This window comes from Oncorhynchus tshawytscha, linkage group LG16 (genome assembly GCF_018296145.1).
Source record: "Oncorhynchus tshawytscha isolate Ot180627B linkage group LG16, Otsh_v2.0, whole genome shotgun sequence".
Lineage (NCBI taxonomy): Eukaryota > Metazoa > Chordata > Actinopteri > Salmoniformes > Salmonidae > Oncorhynchus > Oncorhynchus tshawytscha.
Window position 1 is genome coordinate 42,540,759 of NC_056444.1, and position 26,136 is coordinate 42,566,894.

Below are 26,136 nucleotides of genomic sequence, written 5' to 3' on the forward strand. Positions count from 1 at the left end.
TTTGACTATTGGATGTTCTTATAGGCACTTTAGTATTGCCAGTGTAAGAGTATAGCTTCCGCTCCTCCCTGGGCTCGAACCAGCAACACAACCTCAACAGCCACCACATCGAAGCAGCGTTACCCATGCAGAGCAAGGGAAACAACCACCCCAAGGCTCAGAGCGAGTGAAGTTTGAAACGCTATTAGCGCGCGCTAACTAGCCAGCCATTTCACTTCGGTCACACCAGCCTCATCTCGGGAGTTGATAGGTTTGAAGTCATAAACAGCGCAATGCTTGACGCACAACGAAGAGCTGCTGGCAAAACGCACGAAAGTGCTGTTTGAATGAATGTTTACACGCCTGCTTCTGCCTACCACCGCTAAATCAGATACTTAGATACTTGTATGCTCAGTCAGATTATATGCAACACAGGACACACTAGATAATATCTAGTAATATCATCAACTCTGTGTAGTTAACTAGTGATTATGATTGATTGTTTTTTATAAGATAAGTTTAATGCTAGCTAGCAATTTACCTTGGCTTCTACTGCATTCGCGTAACAGGCAGTCTCCTTGTGGAGTGCAAAAACGAGAGGCAGCTAGTTAGAGCGTTGGACTAGTTAACTGTAAGGTTGCAAGATTGGATCCCCCGAGCTGACAATGTGAAAATCTGTCTTTCTGCCCCTGAACGAGGCAGTTAACCCACCGTTCCTAGGCCGTCATTGAAAGAATAAGAATGTGTTCTTAACTGACTTGCCTAGTTAAATAAAGGTGTAAAAAAAAAGAAAGAAAAAAAATTGGCAAATCGGCACCCAAAAATACTGATTTCCGATTGTTATGAAAACTTGAAATCGGCACTAATTAAATGGCCATTCCGATTATTCGGTTGACCTCTAAGATGTCTAAATTATATATATTAAATAAAACGGATACTTTATTTACATAAGTATTCAGACCCTTTGCTATGAGACTTGAAATTGAGCTCAGGGGCATCCTGTTTCCATTGATCATCCTTGAGATGTTTCTACAACTTGATTGGAGTCTCTCTGTTTTAAATTCATTTGATTGTACATGATTTGGAAAGGAAAGGCACACTCTTGTATAGGTCCCAAATATAAGGTCCCAAAGTTGACAGTGCATGTCAGAGCAAAAACCAAGCCATGAGGTCAAAAGGAATTGTCTGTAGAGCTCAGAGACCGGATTGTGTTGAGGCACAGATCTAGGGAAGGGTACCAAAAAAAATTGTCTGCAGCATTGAAGGTCCCCAAGAACACAGCGGCTTCCATCATTCTTAAATGGAACAAGTTTGGAACCACCAATCGGGGGAGAAGGGCCTTGGTCAGGGAGGTGACCAAGGACCCGATGGTCACTCTGACAGAGCTCCAGAGTTCCTCTGTGGAGATGGGGGAACCTTCCAGAAGGACAACCATCTCTGCAGCACTCTACCAATCAGGCCTTTATGGTAGAGTGGTCAGACTGAAGCCACTCCTCAGTAAGGCACATGTCATCCCGCTTGGATTTTGCCAAAAGCATCACGTCTGGAGGAAACCTGGAACCATCCCTACAGTGAAGCATGGTGGTGGCAGCATCATGCTGTGGGAATGTTTTTCAGCAGCAGGGACTGGGAGACTAGTCAGGATGAGGGAAAGATGAACGGAGCTAAGTATAGAGATCCTTGATGAAAACCTGCTCCAGAGTGCTCAGGATCTCAGACTGGGGTGAAAGTTCTCTTTCCAACAGGACAATGACCCTAAGCACACAGCCAAGACAATGCTGGAGTGGATTTGGGACAAGTCTTTGGATGTCCTTGAGAGAATAATGGGAGAAACTCCCCAAATACAGGTGTCTGAATACTGAAAAGGTCTGAATACTTAAGTAATTATGATATTTCAGTATATTTTTTTAATACATTTGCTAAAATTTCTAAAAACCTGTTTTTGCTTTGTCATTATGGGGCATTGTGTGTAGATTGAGGGGGAACTATTTAATACATTTTAGAATGAGGCTGTAATGTAACAAAATGTAGAAAAATTCATGGGGTCTGAATACTTTCCGAATATAAAACAATATGGTTATACAATTGTAATGAAGAAGTTCTATGTAATTGGTAAACAAGTGTTTACCCATCAATGACGCCCTACCCCATTCTCAAGTTCTACCACGCTGCTGCTCGTCCTTCTCCCGTTCTTCATCATCCTGTTCAGGCTGTGTGGCCCTTGAGTGAGTGAATGAGGTTGCTGGTGCTGCTGTCTGTGATGGAGGAGGTCCATCTTCTTTCAGCACCGTCTTTCAGGTTTTACATTTACTCAACCGGTGTGTCCAGCAGGATCTGGCACACACATTGCAACTTCTAACCCGGAGAAATGTGTTTTGTTAAAGGTATCTAAGCCATCTAAAGTAGTTGAAGGATTTCTTTGTGAGAACATGTATGTGCATTATCAAAAAATAAAATGCTGTTCTTTCTCATCATGGTACCACGCCCTACATCTATCATGATATGACAAAGGAACACGCTGGCTCTTTCCAGACATTTTAGTCCAGAGGGTAAGCACTTTGCTAAACGGTTTGCACTGCTGAATAGCTTAAGAACCACAAAGCAACTTATCAAGAACTTAAAGGCCCAGTGCAGTCAAAAACATGATTTCCTGTGTTTTTATATAGATTTCCACACTAAGGTTGGGATAATATTGTGAAAATTACCACCTGAAATGTCACCTTTTTTGTTGTTGTGGGAAGAAGTTTTAGTCTGCCTGGTGACATCACCAGGTAGTAAATTAGTTAATAGACCAGGGGTTCCCAAACTTCTTTTGGCCAGCGATCCCTATTTTGAAAACCAAATGTTTTCGGGACTCTACCACGTAAAACAAAGTTCTGAAATAAACAGTCAGTGTTTACTATTTTAATTTGGGCTATGACAGTTGCACCAACAAGAACATACACCATAATCTTTGAGGTGTACCACTAGTTGAGCTCTCCAGGAACCTGGTTATGCCTAACATTTTTAGAAGCATTAGACCAGAACCTTGATGCTGTTTGATGTCTAAGTTTGAACATTAGTCAAAGTATTTTTGACAGTATTTCAATCTGAAGACGGTATGGTTTGAAGTGACTGAAATGCATCAGAAAGTTATTGCGAAGTTCAGAAAGTCATCAGGTAATGATGCTGTATGATATTCTGTGTAGGAAAGAACATCATTGACGTTATTTCCCCACCAGTCTGATTTAGTGCCTGGTCTTGTCCACTACTTTCTAATGGCTTGTGGGCATAGTAGATGCAAACAGTACGCCAGTGATGGGGTCATAATATGTTGTAGATTAAAGCATTCAAAAGATGAAGCCACATTTGTAGGAAGAAAACCACGTTGTTTATTACAGCTGCTACTGGAGGTTACTAACGTAACCCTGGTCCTATGAACCAAGCACACCTTTTCTCACGTGAACCCATTTTAAAATTAAGCTTTAAGATGACACACTAAGATTTGTGAACGCCTGACACACAACTACTGGCACTACTGTGTAATTTATCGTGGGGAGCACTTCAACGAATTGTGGTTGAATTTAATTGACATTTTAGTCATTTTTCATTTCCACTTATCCAGACTGACTTACAATTAGTGCCTTCATCTTGAGATATCTGGGTGAGACAACCACATATCACAGTTGACGCAAGTACATTTTCCCTCAATAAAATAGTTATCAGCAAAGTCGGTGCTTGTAGGAAAATGTATACTGAACAAAAATATAAACACAACATGCAAAAATGTCAATGATTTTACTGAGTTACATACAGTTCATATAAGGAAATCAATAAATTGAAATAAATTCATTAGACCCTAATCTATGGATTTCACATGACGGGCGTGGACGTAGCCATGGGTGATCCTGGGAAGGCATAGGCCCACCCACTTGGGAGCCAGGCCCAGCCAATCAGAATGAGTTTTTCCCCACAAAAGGGCTTTATTACAAACAGAAATACATCAGTTGTCCAAGTTGCTGGTCTCAGACAATCCCGCAGGTGAACTTGAGACATCTGTGGCATTGTGTTATGACACAACTTCACATTTGAATGGCCTTTTATTGTGTCCAGCACAAGGTGCACCTGTGTAATGATCATGCTGTTTAATTAACTTCTTGATATGCCACACCTGTCAGGTGGTTGAAATAAAATGCTCACCAGGGATGTAACCGAATGTTTGCACAACATTTGAGAGAAATACGCTTGTTGCGTTTACATTTTTGTTCAGTGTGTGTGTATATATACATATTTATTTTTAGGGTGGATATTCTTTGGAGAGGTTGGGTTTCAGACGTTTTCAGGAGATGGGGAGGGACTCTGCTGTCCTAGCGTCGCGGAAACTGGTTATCCAATTGGTCTTCCAGGGCAGAGAAGAGCTTTGACTGGGTTGAGTGGGAGCTGACCCAAGGTGTGGGAGGGCCAAGAGACCAGATGTGGCGGAACGGACTGCTCGGGTTGGGGTGTAGGGTTTGAGCATAGCCTGAAGATAGGGAGGGGCAGTTCCCTTTGCTTCGACTGGAAGCCAGTAGAGGGACGGAGTCACATGGATGAACTTGGAAGGCTGCGGTGTGCTGGATCAATTGCAGTGGTTTGATGCCACAAGCAGGGAGCTCAGCCAACAGGATTGCAGTAGTCTAGATGGGAGATGATGACGCCTGGATTTTGATTCATTTTGTACAATATTTTTATACATATCTACTATTTAAATGTGTATTACTTTGAAAGGATTGAATAGTGTCATTGGGTGGTAGCACATACTTAACTAACAAGATAAGATACAACCTACTGATTATTTTATGTTGGTGGCTTTGGTTATGGAGGAGTGATAGTTGGCCTTGGTGACTGGGTCTGCATTTCTGGTGAGGATGCCTATGGAATGGTTGGTACGTGCATATTGTGCATCTACGCTGCCCGTTGTTGCATGAGCGTTCTGCAACGGTGACAACGAGTTTGTGAGAACGGAGCCTTTTGATGACGACACACTGGAATGAACCTCCACTCCCTTCTCCCCCCCCCAACCCCAGAACACAGCACTCTTTCACTTCACTATTTCTTTCCTCTTCTTTCTCTCCCACTTATATTTCACCCTCATCCCCCACTTACTCCCACTCTGCACGGCTTGCGCGGACAGCATTCACACATCCAGTTCAGACCCACACACGACCTTTGATGTGACTGTTCCATGACCGAGTATTGTGTCTCACTTCAGTGTCTGAAACTAGCCTTCATGTTTTATGTTGTTTTATGTCAAAAGGATTACGTGTGTGTCGAGTTGTTTCACTGTGCGTCTTTGGGCTAATGTCAATGCCTTGTGATATGATGGGTAATTTGTTTAGTACTACCGTTAATGATATTTCTACTCCAAAATGGCCACCTTTTTAATAAGTCACTGTAGCTACTCTCTGTACGGAGAGATGGAAGGCAAGACTCATGCCTTTTCTCATTCGACATACACTTGAGTTGAGTTTAGCCCTGAGACCAGAGTAGCCCCTGTCCATCTCGTCTGTCTGTCCCTAGTCTATCCATGCCGCACTCCCCAGATCGGCACCACATTTTGAGTGGAGAGGGGGTTCACCCACTCCACATGACTTCATTTAAATAAATAGTCAATTAAATGAATTTGCTGTCCAATCAACATTACACGTAATCACTATCAGTTGGTTCACCACAATATGCAGCAACCTTCAAATTGACATTTGACCCAAAAGTATCATCTTGTTAAAAACAATTGTGTCAAGTGGAGTGTGGTGAGCCCTCCTCCTTCCTGTCCTGTCTGAGGATAGGGCTGTTGTATGGGGCGACTCCGCTCAGTGCGCTGACCCCTCTCCTCCGTTTCCAGCACACCCTGACCATTTTACGTCAAACTGGGGGCCTGGGCATCAGCATAGCCGGAGGACAGGGATCCACACCCTACAAGGGGGATGATGAGGTGAGGGCCGAGGACAGCTGTGGAGACTCCTAAATGTACAGATGGATTGTGTCCCAAATTCTCTATAGGGAACCAGTGCCCTGGTCAAAATAGTGCACTGCATAGGAAAACTGTATTATTTTGGACACATGCTGGGGACTGATTGAGACTTGTGACTGTGTACTTGTCTTGTCTGTCCCTCAAGGGAATTTTCATCTCCAGGGTGTCTGAAGAGGGCCCTGCAGCGCAGGCTGGGGTCAAAGTGGGAGACAAACTCCTAGAGGTAAAGTGTGTGCATGTGCGTGCTTGATAAGCGTATGGGTGCCCATTCTTATGCCTGTTTGCAGCCATGGTGCATTCATGGTCAAGGTCCATGAACAGGCCTTTTGACTGTAGAGAGAACCATGATCTCCGCTCCCTCCCGCCCTCTCTCTCAGGTGAACGGTGTGGTTCTCCAGGGGGCAGAGCACCACACGGCGGTAGAGGCGCTGCGCAGCTCGGGCGCCGCCGTCTCCATGAGCGTCCTCCGGGAGCACATGGTGGAGCCGGAGAACGCCATCACCACCACACCGCTAAGGCCCGAGGACGACTACTTCCCCCGGGAGAGACGGGCCAGTGGCCTTCCCTTCTGCATTGAGGCAGGCTCCCCCGCAGGCTTCCGACACAGGCTGTCTGCCTGCCTGGTCCGCAATGACAAGGGTCTGGGCTTCAGCATTGCCGGGGGCAAAGGCTCCACAGCCTACCGCACGGGGGACATGGTAAGCTGAACACACACACATCCCTAGTGTGTACAGTAGACACAGATTCACACACACATCCCTCAATGTACAACAGAGTGGTGTAGGAATATTGGGCGTTGTTCAGACCTGATTAATATTTCATCTTCCAGTTCTTAGTAGTGAAACCCCTTGTGTATGTATCTGGTGTCAGGTTGTCCCACTTCTCAAGTCAACGACACGATACCTCTAACTGCGCTAGCTACAGCATTAGAGGGAGAGTTTAAGAGTCAGGATTCGTGGATTTCCTACATTTCTGTATTATGCCGAGTCATGGTCTCCCCCACAACCCCTCTAAGGTTTTCTCATTCTGACAACTCCTTTTCCGGTTCCAGCGTTTACAGCCATCACCAAGGAGACCGAGATGTGAATAGCGAGCCTTGACACCTGATAGGTCCTGTGTAACTGGGACGGGAGGGGCCAGGGGGTATTTTTGGGCCACTGCATTGGCTACATGTCCTGTGCAAACACCGCTCTCAAACACAACACACACACACACACACACACACACACACACACAGCTCGGGGAGCCCTTGGAGAGAAACCGAGATGCACACTTATCGCTGGAGTCTGTAAGTCTGCCTTTTTCTAGAATGGATGGTATCTCTGTTGAGATGGGTTAGGAGTAGGCCTGCACTTTGTCTGCCCCTGTGCATGATAGTTTAGAATTTAGGAGCTGAACCATAAGTACAACAGTGGAGGCTGCTGAGGGGAGGGTGGCTCATAGTAATGTCTGGAACAGAGTAAATGGAATGGCATCAAACCCATGGAAACCATGCGTTTGCTGTATTTCGTATCATTCCACCTCAGCCATTACCATGGGCCTGCCCTCCTCAATTAAGGTGTCACCAACCTCCTGTGAAGTCCATGTACTTAAGTTATTCTTGTGCTGAGATCCTGCCGCATAAATACTACTTAACGAGCCCAAACAAACAATTGAGGGTAGCGGTAGACTAGTGACTGAATAAGACCGCTAGACTATATTAAGTCCTGGCTGGGTGAGGTCATCATTATTGGACATCCCCTGGTAAGCCCTCTCCCAGAGTAGACTGACTGATTTAACTAGCAGGGGGCATTGCAGACCTGTTGCACCAGACTAAGTCGATAGCTAAAGTCTACGCTTCTTTGTCTGTGACTGGTCAACAGTTGGGATTATTCAATAAAGTCTTTGAAGTCATTCAACGAGAGACGATTCGTTTTCGTGCACATTTTTGTTGTTGAGAATGTCTCTGTCTGGTCATGGTTTTAAAATGTATGAAATCTCATGTAGTATCATAATTTGCTGTGGGAGCTGTGTAGCCACAGTGATTTGAGCTATCTGATTGGCCAGCGCAGTAGGCACACTTGAATTAGCCACAGCTCTCCTGGTGCGCCGGGAAGGAATTACAGCTGTCAGTCTTTCTGGGTAAGTCTCCAAGATCTTTCCACACATGGATTGTACAATTTTTGGCCATTATTCTTTTCAAAATTCTTCAAGATCAGTCAAAATTGTTGTTGATCATTGCTAGACAATCATTTTCATGTCTTGCCATATATTTTCCAGTAGATTTAAGTCAAAACTGTAACTCGGAACATTAACTGTCTTCTTGGTAAGCAACTCCAATGTAGATTTGGCCTTGTGTTTTAGGTTATTGTCCTGCTGAAGTGTGAATTTGTCTCCCAGTGTCTGTTGTAAAGCCAGGTTTTCCTCTAGGATTTTGCCTGTGCTTAGCACCATTCCGTTTCTTTTTTATCCTGAAAAACTCCCCAGTCCTTAACGATTACAAGCATACCCATAACATGATGCAGCCACCACTATGCTTGAAAATATGGAGAGTAGTACTCACTAATGTGTTGCATTGGATTTGTCCCAAACATAACACTTCTTATTCAGGACAAAAAGTGAATTGCTTTGACACATTTTTAGCAGTATTACTTTAGTGCCTTTAGTTGCAAACAGGATGCATGTTTTGGAGTATTTGTGTTCCTTCTCACACTGTCAATTAGGTTATTATTGTGGAGTAACTACAATGTTGATCCATCCTCAGTTTTTGCCTATTACAGCCATCAAACTCTAACTGTTTTAAAGTCACTATTTGCATCATGGTGAAATCCCTGAGCGGTTTCCTTCCTCTCCAGCAATTGTAGTAGTGACTGGGTGTATTGATACACCATCCAAAGTGTAATTAATAACTTCACTATGCTCAAAGGGATATTCAATGTCTGCTTTTGAGAAAAAAAAATGCTTGGCCATCTACCAATACAGTGCCTTGCGAAAGTATTCAGCCCCCTTGAACTTTGCGACCTTTTGCCACATTTCAGGCTTCAAACATAAAGATATAAAACTGTATTTTTTTGTGAAGAATCAGCAACAAGTGGGACACAATCATGAAGTGGAACGACATTTATTGGATATTTCAAACTTTTTTAACAAATCAAAAACTGAATAATTGGGCGTGCAAAATTATTCAGCCCCCTTAAGTTAATACTTTGTAGCGCCACCTTTTGCTGCGATTACAGCTGTAAGTCGCTTGGGGTATGTCTCTATCAGTTTTGCACATCGAGAGACTGAAATTTTTTCCCATTCCTCCTTGCAAAACAGCTCGAGCTCAGTGAGGTTGGATGGAGAGCATTTGTGAACAGCAGTTTTCAGTTCTTTCCACAGATTCTGGATTGGATTCAGGTCTGGACTTTGACTTGGCCATTCTAACACCTGGATATGTTTATTTTTTAACCATTCCATTGTAGATTTTGCTTTATGTTTTGGATCATTGTCTTGTTGGAAGACAAATCTCCGTCCCAGTCTCAGGTCTTTTGCAGACTCCATCAGGTTTTCTTCCAGAATGGTCCTGTATTTGGCTCCATCCATCTTCCCATCAATTTTAACCCTCTTCCCTGTCCCTGCTGAAGAAAAGCAGGCCCAAACCATGATGCTGCCACCACCATGTTTGACAGTGGGGGTGGTGTGTTCAGGGTGATGAGCTGTGTTGCTTTTACGCCAAACATAACGTTTTGCATTGTTGCCAAAAAGTTCAATTTTGGTTTCATCTGACCAGAGCACCTTCTTCCACATGTTTGGTGTGTCTCCCAGGTCCTTGTTCTTCATGATGCTCTCTGCGCTTTTAACGGACCTCTGAGACTATCACAGTGCAGGTGCATTTATACGGAGACTTGATTACACACAGGTGGATTGTATTTATCATCATTAGTCATTTAGGTCAACATTGGATCATTCAGAGATCCTCACTGAACTTCTGGAGAGAGTTTGCTGCACTGAAAGTAAAAGGGGCTGAATAATTTTGCACGCCCAATTTTTCAGTTTTTGATTTGTTAATAAAGTTTGAAATATCCAATAAATGTCGTTCCACTTCATGATTGTGTCCCACTTGTTGTTGATTCTTCACACAAAAAATACAGTTTTATATCTTTATGTTTGAAGCCTGAAATGTGGCAAAAGGTCGCAAAGTTCAAGGGGGCCGAATACTTTCGCAAGGCACTGTAGGTGCACTTCTTTGCGAGACATTGGAAAACCTCCCTGGTCTTTGGGGTTGAATCTGTGTTTGAAATGTACTGCCCGACTGAGGGACATTACAGATCATTGTATGTGTGGGGTACAGAGATGATGTAGTCATTCAGAAATCATGTTAAACACTCAGTGAGTCCATGCAACGTATTATGTGACAAGCACATTTGTACTCCTGAACTTATTTAGGCTTTCCATAATAAAGGGGTTAAAAATCAAATCAATCTAATGTATTTATAAAGCTGTTCTTACATCAGCTGATGTCCCAAAGTGCTGTACAGAAACCCAGCCTAAAACCCCAAACAGCAAGCAATGCAGGTGTAGAAGCACGGTGGCCTTACTTCTTGACTCAAGACATTTCAGCTTTTCATTTTTTATTAATTTTGTAAAATTTCAAAATAAGTAATTCCACATTGACATTATTGGGTATTGTGTTTAGACCAGTGACAAAACAATTGAAATTTAATATATTTTAAATTCAGGCTTTAACACCACAAAATGTGAAAAAGTAAAGGGGTGTGAATAATTTCTGATCTCAATCTCATTTTCATGCACTCATATTAGACACTCATTAGAACCAAGGTGATGTGCACAGACATGGGCTTGCATCCCCAATGCCACCCTATTCCCTACATAGTGCACTACTTTTTTTTTTACCGGAGCCGTATAGTGCACTATATAGGGAATAGGCTGCCATTTAGGACATAGACAGGATGACATTATGAACTGACTCTTGTGCCACGTGTCCGTCTCTGCAGGGGATCTACATCTCGCGGATCGCAGAGGGAGGGGCGGCCCACAGAGACTGCACACTCCGAGTAGGGGACAGGGTCATCACCGTGAGTACCCCTCTGTTTAAGCCCCAGAGAGGCACCCTATCCCTTTTTGACCAGTGCACTATATAGGGCATTAGGGTGCTAATTGAGACACCACCCATGTTCTTCTCTCGCTCTCTGGACCAGAGCTCGGTCTGTGTGAACTTCATGCCAAACACACCAACCAAGCACACACACGTTAGATGACGTGGTGAGTGATCTCATCAGTCTCACAATATGGTTCCCACCCATTGACTACTCCCAAATCTAACACAACTTCACCCATCTAGTACCGGGTCAGACCCCCTTTGCCTCCAGAACAGCCTGGATTCTTCGGGGCATTCTACAAAGTGTCGGGAACGTTCCACAGGGATGTTGGTCCATGCTGACGCGATGCCATTACGCAGTTTCTGCAGATTGTACGGCGGTACATTCAAGTTGCTAACAGCCCATTCCATCTCATCCCAAAGATGCTCTTTTGGGTTGAAGTCTGGGGACTGTGCAGGCCACTCAAGTAAACTGAAATCGCTGTCATGTTCCAGGGAGTGTTTTTCCACTTCTTCCTGTTTTTAGCTGATAGGAGTGGAACCTAGTGTTGTCGTCTGGTGCAACAGCCCATCCATGACTACGGATCGACGAGTTGTGTATTCCGAGATGCCGTTCTCTTCTCAGCCCGCCTGTTAGTTTACACAATTCTTGCCATTATCCTTCGACGTCTCATCAACGAGCTGTTTCCACCCACAGGGAGTGTTGCTGACTGGATGGTTTTTGTTTGTCACACCATTCTCAGTAAACCTTAGACCAGGGTTCCCCAACTGCCCGAATTTGGCGTGCGGGTGGTTTGATTTGGCTACGTTTTCTGAGCAATTAAAATATATATTTTATTATTTTTTTGTATTAATTTTGGAAATCTGTTTTCAAGTATTCCCAAGCGTTAAGAGGGAGTTTGTATACAAATATAAGCAAGGTTTCAAATGATTGATTTAGTTGCTTGGCTCATTGCACTCTAGCGACTCTTTTGGTGGTCCGGCCGCCTGCAGGCTGACCTTGGTCGTCAGGTGAACAGTGTTTCCTCCTGACAAATTACTGTGGCTGGCTTCCGTGTTAAGCTGGTGGGTGTTAAGAAGCACGGTTTGGGGGGGGTCATGTTTCGGTGGACGCATGACTCAACCTTCGGCCTCCCGAGTCCGTTGGGGAGTTGCAGCGATGAGACGAGATCGAAATTGGGGAGAAAAAGGGGGTAACATATATTTTTTTAATGAGTGCACTATGCAGGGAATAGGGTGCCATTTGGGACGCAACCCTAGACTAGCATGACCTTAGCTGACGTGTGTGACTGACTGCTGGGGCCAAGGTTCCTGCACGGTTCTGCACTGTGCCTCTCTTTACTGTGGTTATCATAGTGTTTTTATTATACAATGGCTTGGCCTCACCTGCTGACAGAGTGCTGATTCAGAGTGGGACCTCATGCTCATATCCTTGACCATGGCTACAAAGGTAGGGCCTTGATGTGATCGCTCAATAGGCTTTTTTTACCAATCCAGTGATTCATTCTATCTTGAGACATTCGCTAACCCCTTAGTTACATTTGTGTACCATGTGAAATAGTTTCCTCTTGTGTGTCTCTACAACTACTACTGTCTTGTTCTCTCATTCTCTGAGTCATAATCGTTTCTCTCTCCCCTGCCTCTTCCCCCTCCTATGTGAGGGAAATCATAAAATGGCTTCCTGAATGATTCTGTTCCTGTCTGGTCTCTCGGCTTCTCTCTTGCGCTTTCGTTCTCTCTCCGCTCTCTCTCTCACTCTCCCTTTCCCTGCATGGCAACTAATGCTCAATGTGTCTCCTTGCCTGCTCGGTGGTGGTGGGTGTTTTGTTGGGTGTGTGGGCGGAGCCTCTGTGGTAACCACATGTATTACCATAGCAGCAGCCGCAGTACGCTTTTCAGCCAACGGTAAGAGCTCTATGGTCAGTGCTGGCTTCTGTTTGTCTCTCGGACAAGAGGACCAATCACACAGCCTGCTTTTTTGTCCCTCACCCCTCAGAGGTATCAGGACCTCGTTCTACATTTTAGGAAAGTTTACAGACTGCAGTCCATCCTCAAATCGCCTCTGTAAAGCAATAGAATAGTTTAAAATGTGTAAAGGACAATAGCTAGGTCTAGGAGCAGTACTGAGGCTGGAGCTGTAGAAAAGTATTGATAACTCTGTTTGCTGACTCAAGATCAGCCCATTCTTTGGCAGTCCATCATATGACGTTGCTCTCTGTATTTTCAGTGAGCAATCGCAAATGGATGGCATAAGCATAAGTCAGATTGGCCAACGTCCAAAATACTGTATAGTTTATTGCATTGGCAGGACTTATAGGACTACTTTCAAGACTTTGGACATTGGAGAAAGGCTTAACATGCAGAAGTTCCTGAAGAAGCTCCTTGCTAGCTTGCCCTCTGCTCCTCCCTTCTCCTCCCTTCTCCTCCCGCCTCCCTTCTTCTCCCGCCTCCCTTCTTCTGTATGGGTATTGTCTCCTGGTCTCTTCAGATATCACTCACTCTGGCTTACTTTGTTGCTGTACGTCTCAATGTACTATATTGAGCAATGATTGAGTTACTTTATTATAGTACTAATATACAGCTTTATGGCAACGTGATGTGCTTCTAAACAATAAGGATATGAGTCTAAACCAGGGGTTGGAACCCAAATTATTTTCCAATCGTTTTGTTCTAAACAGAACCATTATTTATTTCATTCCGTTCCACTATTTCGAACAGCAAAATAAAGTTATGAAGCGGTTCTAACCAAAAATAAGTAATGGTTTATATTGTTTCTTTCTGTTCCTTTTTAAGCCTCTGAAAGTTTATTTTTATTTAGCTTAAATTTGTTGACAAATGGAATAGAGCAGCTTGTTATGGTGCCGTTAAGCCATGTACATGCATTTGACAGACAAGTGTAGTGGAGGGTGCGACTTGCAACTGAAATTGAGAGTGAGGAGAGCGCTGGGCATCTTGTTGTTATGACATGCATTATCTATGTTAGGCCCACATAATTATACCCAGTGGTAAGTTACCATGATGGAGCATTCAAGCTTCAGATTAACTCACTCACTGAGCGACTTCTATGAAGGAACTTTGAATGTCTTTGAACTTCAGTGTTTGCTTAACTAACGTTGGACCAGAGCTTGCTCTAGATCATGACTCTCAGTTCCATGACATTACACGTAATACTGCCGAGAGCTAGACCAGAGCTAGTCAACAAGCTAGCAACACCAAAATGAAAACACTTCTTACCTTTTTTGTAATTAATAAGTCCAATGTGAAACTTGATAACTATACTGTCCTTAACTAGCATAGAAAAAGTGAATCCATTGTTCTCGACGCCTGCCCTCATTGGTTGTGCCGTTCGATCCAGATCAATGGCGTAGACATGACCGAGGCCAGGCATGACCAGGCAGTAGCGCTGCTTACCGGCACCTCTCCCACCATTGCTCTCCTGGTGGAGCGTGACCAGGCTGAGCCGGGCACCCCAGGGGGCTCCCCGGGCCTGTCCCGTGCCCGCGCCCACTCCCCCCCACCTCCAGAGCCCTCTGACTCACCCGACCAGGAAGAGGGCAACGACGACTCGAGCCTCTTGCCCCATGGGAACCACCTGAGCCAGCCGCTGGAGGACGAATACCCCATCGAGGTGAGACGAAGGGAGCGAAGGAAGCGGGTGGCAAAATGGTATAGTACTATGTTATGGGTTAGTGGTAAGTTACCATGATGGAGCATTCAAGCTTCAGATTAACTTTAGTTTTAAAAGCCAAATGTAAAGGTATTATCTCGAATGCTCTACAGCTCAAGAAAAGATGGTGCAAGGTACGAATGCTTAGTCCTGACATAGCATAATAAAACTAGGATGGTGTAGTGGGGCCCAGTGAAATGCAGCAAGACCTGGAGTCTGTTCCATTGACTTAGAGCCTAGGCCTATGTCTTATCTCATACCTGTCTTCAAGTAGATATAGTAGATCCATGGATAGTTTGTGTTCCTTGTCTAGTAGAAGTTATTGACTTAAAGATTGAGTGTATTTGGTATTTGCCGGTTGTGACACTGATGTTTTCCCGAATTCCTCATGTCTCCTGATACTGTATTTGTAGAGCCCATATCGTAGAACCTTGTCCCTCAAATGAAACAACACTGTAGCTTAATTTCCTCTCCTGACAGGAAGTGGCGTTGGTGAAAGCGGGCGGCCCCCTGGGACTGAGCATCGTGGGAGGCAGTGATCACGCCAGTCACCCGTTCGGCATCAACGAGCCTGGCGTCTTCATCTCTAAGGTTTCTCTCTTGCTCCCTCTCTCTCTCAATTCAAAAGGCTTCATCTCTCTGTCGCTCTCTGTCTCTCTCGGTCGCGCTCACTCCCTCTATCTCATTTTCCCGGGTTTGTGTATTTCACCCTCGCCTGCCTGTGCTAGGTGATCCCCCATGGCTTGGCGTGTCAGAGTGGGCTGCGGGTGGGGGACAGGATACTGGAGGTGAACACCATCGACCTGCGCCACGCCACCCACCAGGAGGCTGTTAAAGCCCTGCTCTCCAACAAGCAGGAGATCCGCATGCTGGTGCGCAGGGACCCCTCGCCTCCCGGGATGGAGGTGACGTCTCTTAAACCCACATGTGTTCACGGAAATAGGCCTACACAGTAGACGCACACACAGCTTCTGTCCCTTCTCTCACGCGCGCACACACACACACACACACACACACACACACACACACACACACACACACCCCAACCAGTCCCATCTCCTGATCTATGTGTCCCAATACAGGAGATAGTGATCCAGAAGCAGCCTGGAGAAAAGCTGGGCATCAGCATCCGCGGCGGTGCCAAGGGCCACGCTGGCAACCCCTTCGACGCCACCGATGAGGGCATTTTCATATCCAAGGTACCTGAAACCCACCTTGTCATTCTATTCCCCTTGGAATACGGCAAATGAATGACCTCCTTTGATATATTGACTCCTCTTAACCACCCCATCCCTGCATCACCCCCTGTAGGTGAGCTCCAGCGGTGCGGCGGCCAGGGATGGCCGTCTGCTTGTGGGCATGCGGATCTTGGAGGTGAGTAACCACAGCCTGCTGGGCATGACCCACACGGAGGCTGTACGCGTGCTCCGCGCCGTGGGAGACACCCTGGTCATGCTGGTGTGTGACGGCTTCGACCCTGGCAACGCTGCCTCTGTAGAGGTGAGGGAAACGGATTAACATCCATAACATCCATTCCTGGTTGAAATGATCTCTAGATACAGAGTCAGACCCAAATCGGATGCCATGTTAATAGCGCGTCTTTGTTTAATCTCAGGCGTCACCGGGCATCATTGCCAACCCGTTTGCCGCAGGCATCGTGCGTAAGAACAGCATGGAGAGCATCTCCTCTATAGACCGAGACCTGAGTCCCGAGGAGATGGACATCCTACAGAAGGTGAGAATAATATGACAACCAGCCAGTGGGAGGGTCTGCACTCAGGCTTCAGTGGATGGTGTCCGGTGCGTGGGATAAAAACCTGTGTGTAGAATTACGTTGGTAACCAATGAGGCCGAGATGCTAAAATATACTTAATTTAATCCATGCTCGAAAGAATAACAAAAGCTGTTAGTGCAAAGTGAAAAAACAACAAAAAAAGCATATGTTTCACTACACACACAAGACTCACTCACACACACAAGACTCACTCACACACACAAGACTCACTCACACACACAAGACTCACTCACACACACAAGACTCACTCACACACACAAGACTCACTCACACACACAAGACTCACTCACACACACAAGACTCACTCACACACACAAGACTCACTCACACACACAAGACTCACTCACACACACAAGACTCACTCACACACACAAGACTCACTCACACACACAAGACTCACTCACACACACACAAGACTCACACACACACACACACAAGACTCACTCACACACACACACAAGACTCACTCACACACACACACAAGACTCACTCACACACACACACAAGACTCACTCACACACACACACAAGACTCACTCACACACACACACGACTCACTCACACACACACACGACTCACACACACACACACACACGACTCACTCACACACACACGACTCACTCACACACACACACACGACTCACTCACACACACACACACGACTCACTCACACACACACACACGACTCACTCACACACACACACACGACTCACTCACACACACACACACGACTCACTCACACACACACACACGACTCACTCACACACACACACACGACTCACTCACACACACACACGACTCACTCACACACACACACGACTCACTCACACACACACGACTCACACACACTCACACTCACGACTCACTCACACACACACACAAGACTCACTCACACACACACAAGACTCACTCACACACACACATACTAAACACAGGGGAAAACAGAGAAGATCACTTTTAATATGAAACATTTTTACCTAAAATCTATTTCCTAGGAGGTGGAGATGGTGCGAGAGACATCCCAGTGGGAGAGAGAAGAGATGGAGAAGGTGGTGAGTGAGACTATGTAGCCAAGTCCTACCTCGCATGCTTTTTCTGCTACTGTGGCAAATAAACAGAGCCCTTTTCTAATGTGTGTGGGTTCTATCCTTTCTCCCCCCTACTCTCTTTTCTTCAACTCTTTCTCTGCCTCCCCCCACCCTCCTCCCTCCCCTCATAATGTCTGGGTCGTCCATACACCACTCCCATCTCCACTCACCCCACCTCCACTTAATTCCTCCATCTCGTTTGTCTTTTATCCCATTTCACCTGCATTCATGTCATCCCCTGTTTTCCATTATCTGTGTGGCTGGGTGTCCTCCCCTCCCCCGTCCTCTCTGTGAAGGAGCGCATGCGCTTGGAGCGTGAGGAGGATACTCGCCTGCTAGAAGAGGAGACCGAGGTGAGACCGGTACCCCCTGGGCCTCAGAGTCCTCAGCTCAACCAACTGCCTACCTGTCAGAGAGGTGGACAGCTCCAGAGGATTTTACTATAGCCTCTGAGATGTTTTGCAACCTGTTGCGCTTCAATGCATATTTATGTAATGATGAAGTTTACTTCCTTACAGAGTGACACATGAGAGGGAAAGTAGTTTTCCCCCACTATGTCTGACACTCCACCCTCTTCCCCTTTCCCTCAGAACCTGGGCACTGGGCCTCTGAAACTGGACTACCGGACGCTGGCCGCACTGCCCACCACCGCTCTCCAGAAGGTCAACAGGGTAAGTAAGAAATATATAGGAATTAGTTTACTTGAAAGATAACTCTTATAGTAGACCTCTTATAAGACCTGTGAACCTTGACTAAGGCTGTGAAATGCCTGGAATTGTCTGCTGACTATCTTGGAAATGGTCCCTTTGGGCCCAGAATAGACCTCCCTGTGGAATCCACCCTGTTTATCTCCCGGGAAACCCTCTATGGCCAGAGGCCAAGCAGGTGCCTCTGGAGGCTAGGGGGAGAATGTGACCCCCCCCCATGCCCTCCCGATGTTCACAACCCTGACTCCTGCCTTCCTCACCAACGCCTTGGGCCCAAAGAATCGATTGCCTCTACAATGGAATGGAACCATTCCATTCACTTCTGTGATATGATGAGATGCTACATTCCAAAACAAGATCCATTTGTTTCATCATGCACGCCATGTCAATGGATCCGTCTACCTTGGCTTGAAGACACCGTTTAAAGAACAAACTGAGATGAATCGAAGGGTGAGAATACAAAGAAAAACTGAAGGCTGCCTTTCACATCATTAGCTGGATGGAGGGAAATAGAAGAGAAGAGAAATGATGCAGCCAAAATGGTTGGTACCTGTTTCAGTAAAAAGCACCGAAGTCGCTGGACTGATTGGAGGAGGTGGGTAAGGGGGGACAGCTGGCTGTTATTTTAAACTTTGGATAGGAGGGGAGTGGGAGGGGTGCAGGCGAGAGGGAGAGAGTGTCCCAATGTGTGGGCTCTATCAGTCAGTCAGTCAGTGTCCCTGGAAGAGTTTGGAGCTACTGCACCCCTGGTCCCAACAGCCTACAGTGAGTATAGGGACAGCGCCAGGCGGGGCAACTGGGCTGGGCACTTCTGTCTTTCTTGCACGTTTCCTTCCTTCATTTATGTATTAATTAATTCTACCGTCATTGTGTCAATTCTATATTCTAGCTACATGTGTGAACAGCAGCCATTTTTGCTAAAGTTGTAAATTACCAAGGATTTATGAGCTGACATGAAGACAATAGGCCACTCTCATACCTGTCACCGTTTTAGGGTCTTGCATAGATACATGTACATGAGAGGCTACAATTTGTGTCAATATTGTAGTTTTTTTCCCAAGCTTAGTTTGTATTAGGGGTCTTTATTGTATTTTGAGTTATTTGTGTTCTGTTAGCTATTTATTTTATCTTAATGCAACAGTGGTTAGACCTATAAGCTCTAGTACTAGGCCATGGGGCTTTTCTGGGAGTGCTTAACCTATATATTGCCTGCAGCTGTTCTTGCATTATGGCTGTGCATTAGAGTTAGAATGAGGACTCCTGGGTTCCATGACCTGTGTACCCAGGATGATTACCAGTGGTTCTTGTCATGAATCATGACTTGTCATGATTTTTCCTGTTGAAATATGTTGGATTTTCATTTTTTGCCCTGTCTATTTTAATCCCTGTCTATAGTTTATTTTTATCATGATGTTTATCTGCGAAATTCTGACAGCTGAAGTCTGGTCATGTTATGGTATGTAATCATAGTATCTAAGGTATGTAGCAAGTCATATGAAGAAACATGCTTCTTGGCATGAGAAGGGAGCGGTAAGCAAGGGTGTGTCGTGATGAACCACACTTGGCTCCACCCTTCACCCAGGCCTTCTGGGTAAAGTTAAAAGTCTCACCTTGTTGGCATGTTGATCGTCTTTCTTGCACCTCCTCCCTCAGTCCTCCAGCCGTAGCCCAGCTGTCCTCGACAGTCTTCTGAGCCTGTGCCAAAAGGGTACTGGTTCACATACCACCCCACCAGGGTTTCCGTTAGCCAGTAATTGACAGATAAAAATGAAATAATGAAAAGCCAATAAAAAAAATTGCCGGCCAAATTGACTTCAAAATAATGCTTTTTATTAATTGATGGAAATATCAGTTGATGGAAATGCATTTGACAGTCATGCTTATCAGCCTGTGTATTTTTGTTATTTATCGCGCACGCCTATTTTGAGGGGAATATCACTTGTCAGACAACACTAGAGTTGCTGCTGCAGCTTCTCAGCTCGTTGCTGCTGGAGAGAAATGTGCCGATGCCCAGTCATTGCGCAACAAATGTAACCACAATTACATGTTAAAAACAGAGCTTCTCTATATTTTTCTTTTCTCAACTGGTAATTGAAGCGCGCCTCCCTTTCACCCGACAGGTTTATAGGCAACGATAAGCAGGTCACCCACCACTTTACAATGTGAGCTGGAGGCAGGATGCATTTTGAAAACATTTACTTAATTTGTTTGAAACCTGGTCGTTTTACTTCATATATTATGAGGCATGCCTTGGGCGGCAGGTAGCCTAGTGGTTAGAGCGTTGGACTAGTAACCGAGAGGTTGCAAAATCGAATCCCCGAGCTGACAAGGTAAAAATCTGTCATTCTGCCCCTGAACAAGGCAGTTAACCCACTGTTCCTAGACCGTCATTGAAAATAAGAATAGTTAAATAAAGGTCAAATAAAATAAATAAAAATGACCTTGCTTCAAAGTAGCCTAGGCAAAATCCCACCATAGAAATGTGGAGGCAATTTATTTTATGAAGACTTCCTCATATGCCATTGAAACAAGCATTTCTCTCCTGTTCTGTTGGTTTTCAACTTTCTTTCGTTGTCCAGAAGCCAAAGGCACAATCCTAGTCATATTAGCAGCCCATCCTAGTTGTTGCATCTTTAGATTCCCCCTCTTTCTAAGTTTCTAACAGATTTTCATCTCTGTCACTTAAGAAAACCGCTTGCGAATTGCATTTTGGAAAATGTTTGAAAATTAGGTTTTATTAGCTGCTTCATTACAGGAGTTGCATGTTCTGTTAAGATGAATTACCATAATCTTAACTCAGCAAAAAAAGAAACGTCCCTTTTTCAGGAACCTGTCTTTCAAAGATAATTCGTAAATGTCCAAATAACTTCACAGATCTTCATTGTAAAGGGTTTAAACACTGTTTCCATGCTTGTTCAATGAACCATAAACAATTAATGAACATGCACCTGTGGAACGGTGGTTAAGACACTAACAGCTTACAGACGGTTTGCAATTAAGGTCACAGTTATGAAAACGTAAGACACTAAAGAGGCCTTTCTACGGACTCTGAAAAACATCAAAAGAAAGATGCCCAGGGACCCTGCTCATCTGTGTGAATGTGTCTTAGGCATGCTGGAAGGAGGCATGAGGACTGTAGATGTGGCCAGGGAAATAAATTGCAATGTCTGTACTGTGAGAAGCCTAAGACAGTGCTACAGGATGGACAGCTGATCGTCCTCGCAGAGGCAGACCACGTGTGACAACATCTGCACAGGATTGGTACATCCGAACATCACACCTGCGGGACAGGTACAGGATGGCAACAACAACTGCCCGAGTTACACCAGGAATGCAAAATCCATCAATCAGTGCTCAGACTGTCCGCAATAGGCTGAGAGAGACTGGACTGAGGGCTTGCAGGCCTGTTGTAAAGGCAGGGTCTCACCAGACATTACCAGCAACAACGTCGCCTATGGGCACAAACCCACCGTCGCTGGACCAGACAGGACTGGCAAAAAGTGCTCTTCACTGACGAGTCGTGGTTTTGTTTCACCAGGGGTTTATGGTTGGATTCGCGTTTATCGTCAAAGGAATGAGCATTACACTGAGGCCTGTACTCTGGAGAGGGATCGATTTGGAGGTGGAGGGTCCATCATGGTCTGGGGCGGTGTGTCACAGCATCATCTGACTGAGCTTGTTGTCATTGCAGGCAATATCAATGCTGTGCGTTGCAGGAAGACATCCTCCTCCCTCATGTGGTACCCTTCCTGCAGGCTCATCCTGACATGACCCTCCAGCATGACAATGCCACCAGCTATACTGCTCGTTCTGTGTGTGATTTCCTGCAAGGTAGGAATGTCAGTGTCCTGCCATGGCCAGCGAAGAGCCCGGATCTCAATCCCATTGAGCACGTCTGAGACCTGTTGGATCGGAGGGTGTGGGCTAGGGCCATTCCGCCCAGAAATGCCTGAGAACTTGCAGGTGCCTTGGTGGAAGAGTGGGGTAACATCTCACTGCAAGAACTGGCAAATCTGGTGCAATCCATGAGGAGATGAACTGCAGTACTTAATGCATATTGTGTCCAAACCAGATACTGACTGTTACTTTTGATTTTGACCCTCCCTTTGTTCAGGGACACATTGTTAGTCACATGTCTGTGGAACTTGTTCAGTTTGTCTCAGTTGTTGTATCTTATGTTCACACAAATATTTACACATGTTAAGTTTGCTGAAAATAAACGCAGTTGACAGTGAGAGGACGTTTCTTTTATTTTGGTGAGTTTAAAAGTGATTTCTGCCATTCTGAGCACCTAGGGTGGAAGCCTTAATGGGTTATTCACCCAATGCGTATGGGTCTGGTAAATTTAAATCTTCCTGGTCATGTTGTCAGGCGACACATTTTCCTAATGGAAACCCTACGACCCACTGACCTGTACTATAGGCCACATTTAACCGCCATGTCCGACACCAACACTACGATGTGTCACAGTTCACAACTGCATGTATTCCTAGTGACACTATTTGGATTGTCACGACATGTCAAGGCCTTGTCTTGGAATGTACGGTCAGTGTAGAACAATGTAGTTCTGAAGACACTAAGCCTCGTCCCACTTTAAGCCCTAGCATTTTTGGCACATTTGAGTTCAAATCCAACCTGGTCGCAGTGGAACGGCTCTCTGGGACTCAATCTTCTGCTGTGTCACTTGGTTGAAGAATATTTGTTTTACTGCATCAAGTTAGTTTCTTATCCAAGGGCCTTATCCGGGGTTTTGTGGGGTATTGTGTCTTGTCATGTTGTGCTTCTTTAATGAACTCTCTCCTATCTCATATGTGAAGTGTATTGAGGCCTGATTCGTAAGTGTAAGGAGTGGACTGAAGCCTAAGAGTCTAGTGCTGTCTAACTGTACTGATAGTGTGAGTTATTTAATGCTGGGGCCCAGGCAGGATAGGCTGCTGTTCTGGTTATGTGAGCATAACTAGAGGGATAGACCACCATTTAATACTTCTGGTATGATGACTTGTCTATCTGCCAAGCTCCTCCTTCACAGATTAAAGGAACTGTCACGTGGGCTCCGCTCCTCCGTTACCCACTCAAATCCCTTCAACATTAGAGAAGTTTTGCGTACAAACTGGACGGTAGGCATTTGAGATGTGTGTAGGGTTGAAACATTTCGATAACTTTCCCAAAATTCCCTGGTTTCCCAGAAATTCCGAATCAGGAGGAGGGAATAAGCAGGAAACCGAGGGAATCCTCCAACTGGAATTTCTGGAATACCTGGAGATTTTGGGAAAGTTTTGCAACTCTCGTGGTGACAGTACTTTGGGTTTTGTGTGTGATTTGCTCTGATCTGGCCAGCCATCGTCTATTTTAGCTCTTCTCCACACAGCTCCCTATTTCTCTCTTATGTTTTTATCTGTCTCCATCCTCATGTCCTCCAGTAATGTCTCCCATTTCTTAACATGTAGCGATCTGTCTCCATCCTCATGTCCTCCAGTAATGTCTCCCATTTCTTAACATGTAGCGATCTGTCTCCATCCTCATGTCCTCCAGTATGTCTCCCATTTCTTAACATGTAGCGATCTGTCTCCATCCTCATGTCCTCCAGTAATGTCTCCCATTTCTTAACATGTAGCGATCTGTCTCCATCCTCATGTCCTCCGGTATGTCTCCCATTTCTTAACATGTAGCGATCTGTCTCCATCCTCATGTCCTCCAGTATGTCTCCCATTTCTTAACATGTAGCGATCTGTCTCCATCCTCATGTCCTCCGGTATGTCTCCCATTTCTTAACATGTAGCGATCTGTCTCCATCCTCATGTCCTCCAGTGTGTCTCCCATTTCTTAACATGTAGCGATCTGTCTCCATCTCTTTTAATGTAGCTTGTGCTGCATTATAAATGCAACAACAAAACATTATTTATAAAAAACACTATTTTTATATATATATATAGTTTTTGAATACAGTAATTTGCTAATTAGCATGATTGCTTTACTTTTATGTTTATGGTTGACGCAGCTTGTTTGCCATTAGCCAATCACTGTTCTCAACAAGTTCAAAGCACATGAATGCACACAACTCGTTGCTCCCAATTTCTAAGTAGTTATTTCAGAGTTTCCCCTTTTTGGACATATCTGGACATCACCTACTATTCTGTTTTTTTCCCTCTCTCCCCCTGAGTTTAATCTGCATCCCTCTCCTTTCAGATTTGAGTTTTCCTTTTTCCCTCTCTTACCATTTGTCTCACTGTGCCCCCTTTTTCTCTCTCTCTCTCTCTCGCTCTCAGTTATCTCCTTCTGTCAGTGCAACTCTCCCCATGGAGGCACCCATTCAGGCCCAATGTTCTTTCACCTTAGAGCCCCTGGGTTTTGACCTGGGGCAGCACCCCACCTCCCTCTTCCCTCTTCCCCATGCTCTACCTCAGTCCGGCCCCATTATGAACACAGAGGCAGGGCCCCTCTACATGTCCCAGCACTCTCCCAGTCCCTTGATAACCGCCTCCAATCAAGGAGCAGCTAGACAAGAAGCTCTGCCTACTGGTGAAGACGAGGAGGTGGTGGTTCTGGTGGACTCCCAGCCAATCAACTTCACCGAGAACCCCTTCCTGGTGGCCAATCGCAGGGGCAAAGGGTGCCCCCCCTCTGAGCGCATCCTCTCAGGGCCTCCTGTGGGCTACGGGAGTGCGGGCAAACTGCAGCCCTGGTTATTCAGCAAGGCAAGCAGCCTGCCTGCCTGCCTGCGTGTGTGGGTTTGAGCCAGCATGGTGTGTGGCACTGTGGCCTGGTTTAGGATTAGCAGTTCCTTTTGTCTGTGTGCCAATAGAACATGTTTCAGCCAAGATGTTATAAGGTAGAATGTATGTTATGTGTTTGATTTTTCCATTGTAACAACTGTCAGGCTTACAACCTGACCTGCCTTATTTTCATTGAGTTCCTCCTTGTAGCAAAGGATACACACTTGTGCGCTTGTATGACATAATCATTGCCAATCAAACACTGCCAGCCAGGATGACTTGAATGACCAAGATGTGTGAAGTCACCTGTTTTGACAGATGTCTCCTTCACTAACCCTTTGAAAATAAATAGCCATGAGCATGTGACCGCTGGAATTGAGATGGAGAAATCTCCTGCTATGAATGAGTCCGGGGTAAATCCATTTGAATTCATTCACTTTTTGACAGCATCCCTTTTGATTTAAACAAAACTGTCCATACATGTTTTCCCATGGAAGGAGTGATCAGAATGTGACTTTTTGAGCATGAATGCCAAAACGTTCAGAAAATGAAGATGCTCAAATTGAACCCATTTTGCATATCCCACAATATCATGAGACATCCATGTCTTCCTCACTGGAAAAGATAAACGGTTGAGTTTGATATAATTTAAAAGCTTACAAACTGTTGTCAAACTATTTTATTTAGTTATCTACAATTATCTACAAACGTGTAAACTGTTATTTTTTTGTATTCTCATATGTTGTATTTTAGACCCTATTTTACATAATCCAAGGTGGTGTTTGTCCCCCCATCGGTTGAGACAACATGTTCTTGAATACAGGGTGGGTGTCATTTCAATCATAGAAATGGAATGAATAGATTGGACCTATCCCTTCATACCACTGCTATTTAGCTGGTACGCCATTGAACTGTTTATTGTATTGACAACTTCTACCACAAAGATGACTGCAGGTCCACCCATCGTCGAATGTCAACTTAAATGGTCATGTCTATTCTGTTTCTATGATTTCAACAGATATTCCCATTCAAGTCCGCATTCTCTGACATGTGAACCTCCAACCATCTTTGCGGTACCATTTGAAAGTTCAAATGTAGTCCCATTTATCAGCCAGAACA

The 26,136-nt window shown here is 45.1% G+C and overlaps 1 protein-coding gene across 4 annotated transcripts in view; it reads left to right on the forward strand.

Moving 5' to 3' along the window:
* Positions 1-26,136, forward strand: part of LOC112215694 (protein scribble homolog) — a 138,708-nt gene that overhangs the window by 89,556 nt on the left and 23,016 nt on the right. Inside the window, exons 17-30 of one of the 4 annotated variants that reach the window (XM_042299175.1) lie at positions 5,840-5,929; positions 6,114-6,191; positions 6,346-6,666; positions 10,945-11,025; positions 14,404-14,676; positions 15,196-15,306; positions 15,444-15,620; positions 15,798-15,914; positions 16,027-16,215; positions 16,331-16,450; positions 17,505-17,561; positions 17,894-17,950; positions 18,188-18,268; positions 24,571-25,996. In XM_042299175.1, coding sequence (XP_042155109.1) covers positions 5,840-5,929; positions 6,114-6,191; positions 6,346-6,666; positions 10,945-11,025; positions 14,404-14,676; positions 15,196-15,306; positions 15,444-15,620; positions 15,798-15,914; positions 16,027-16,215; positions 16,331-16,450; positions 17,505-17,561; positions 17,894-17,950; positions 18,188-18,268; positions 24,571-25,038 — 2,220 coding nt within the window. In that variant the 3' untranslated portion in view covers positions 25,039-25,996. Of the gene's footprint in view, positions 1-5,839; positions 5,930-6,113; positions 6,192-6,345; positions 6,667-10,944; positions 11,026-14,403; positions 14,677-15,195; positions 15,307-15,443; positions 15,621-15,797; positions 15,915-16,026; positions 16,216-16,330; positions 16,451-17,504; positions 17,562-17,893; positions 17,951-18,187; positions 18,269-24,570; positions 25,997-26,136 lie in introns of those variants that run through there. The other 3 variants (XM_042299176.1, XM_042299177.1, XM_042299178.1) reach the window with 3 other exon arrangements.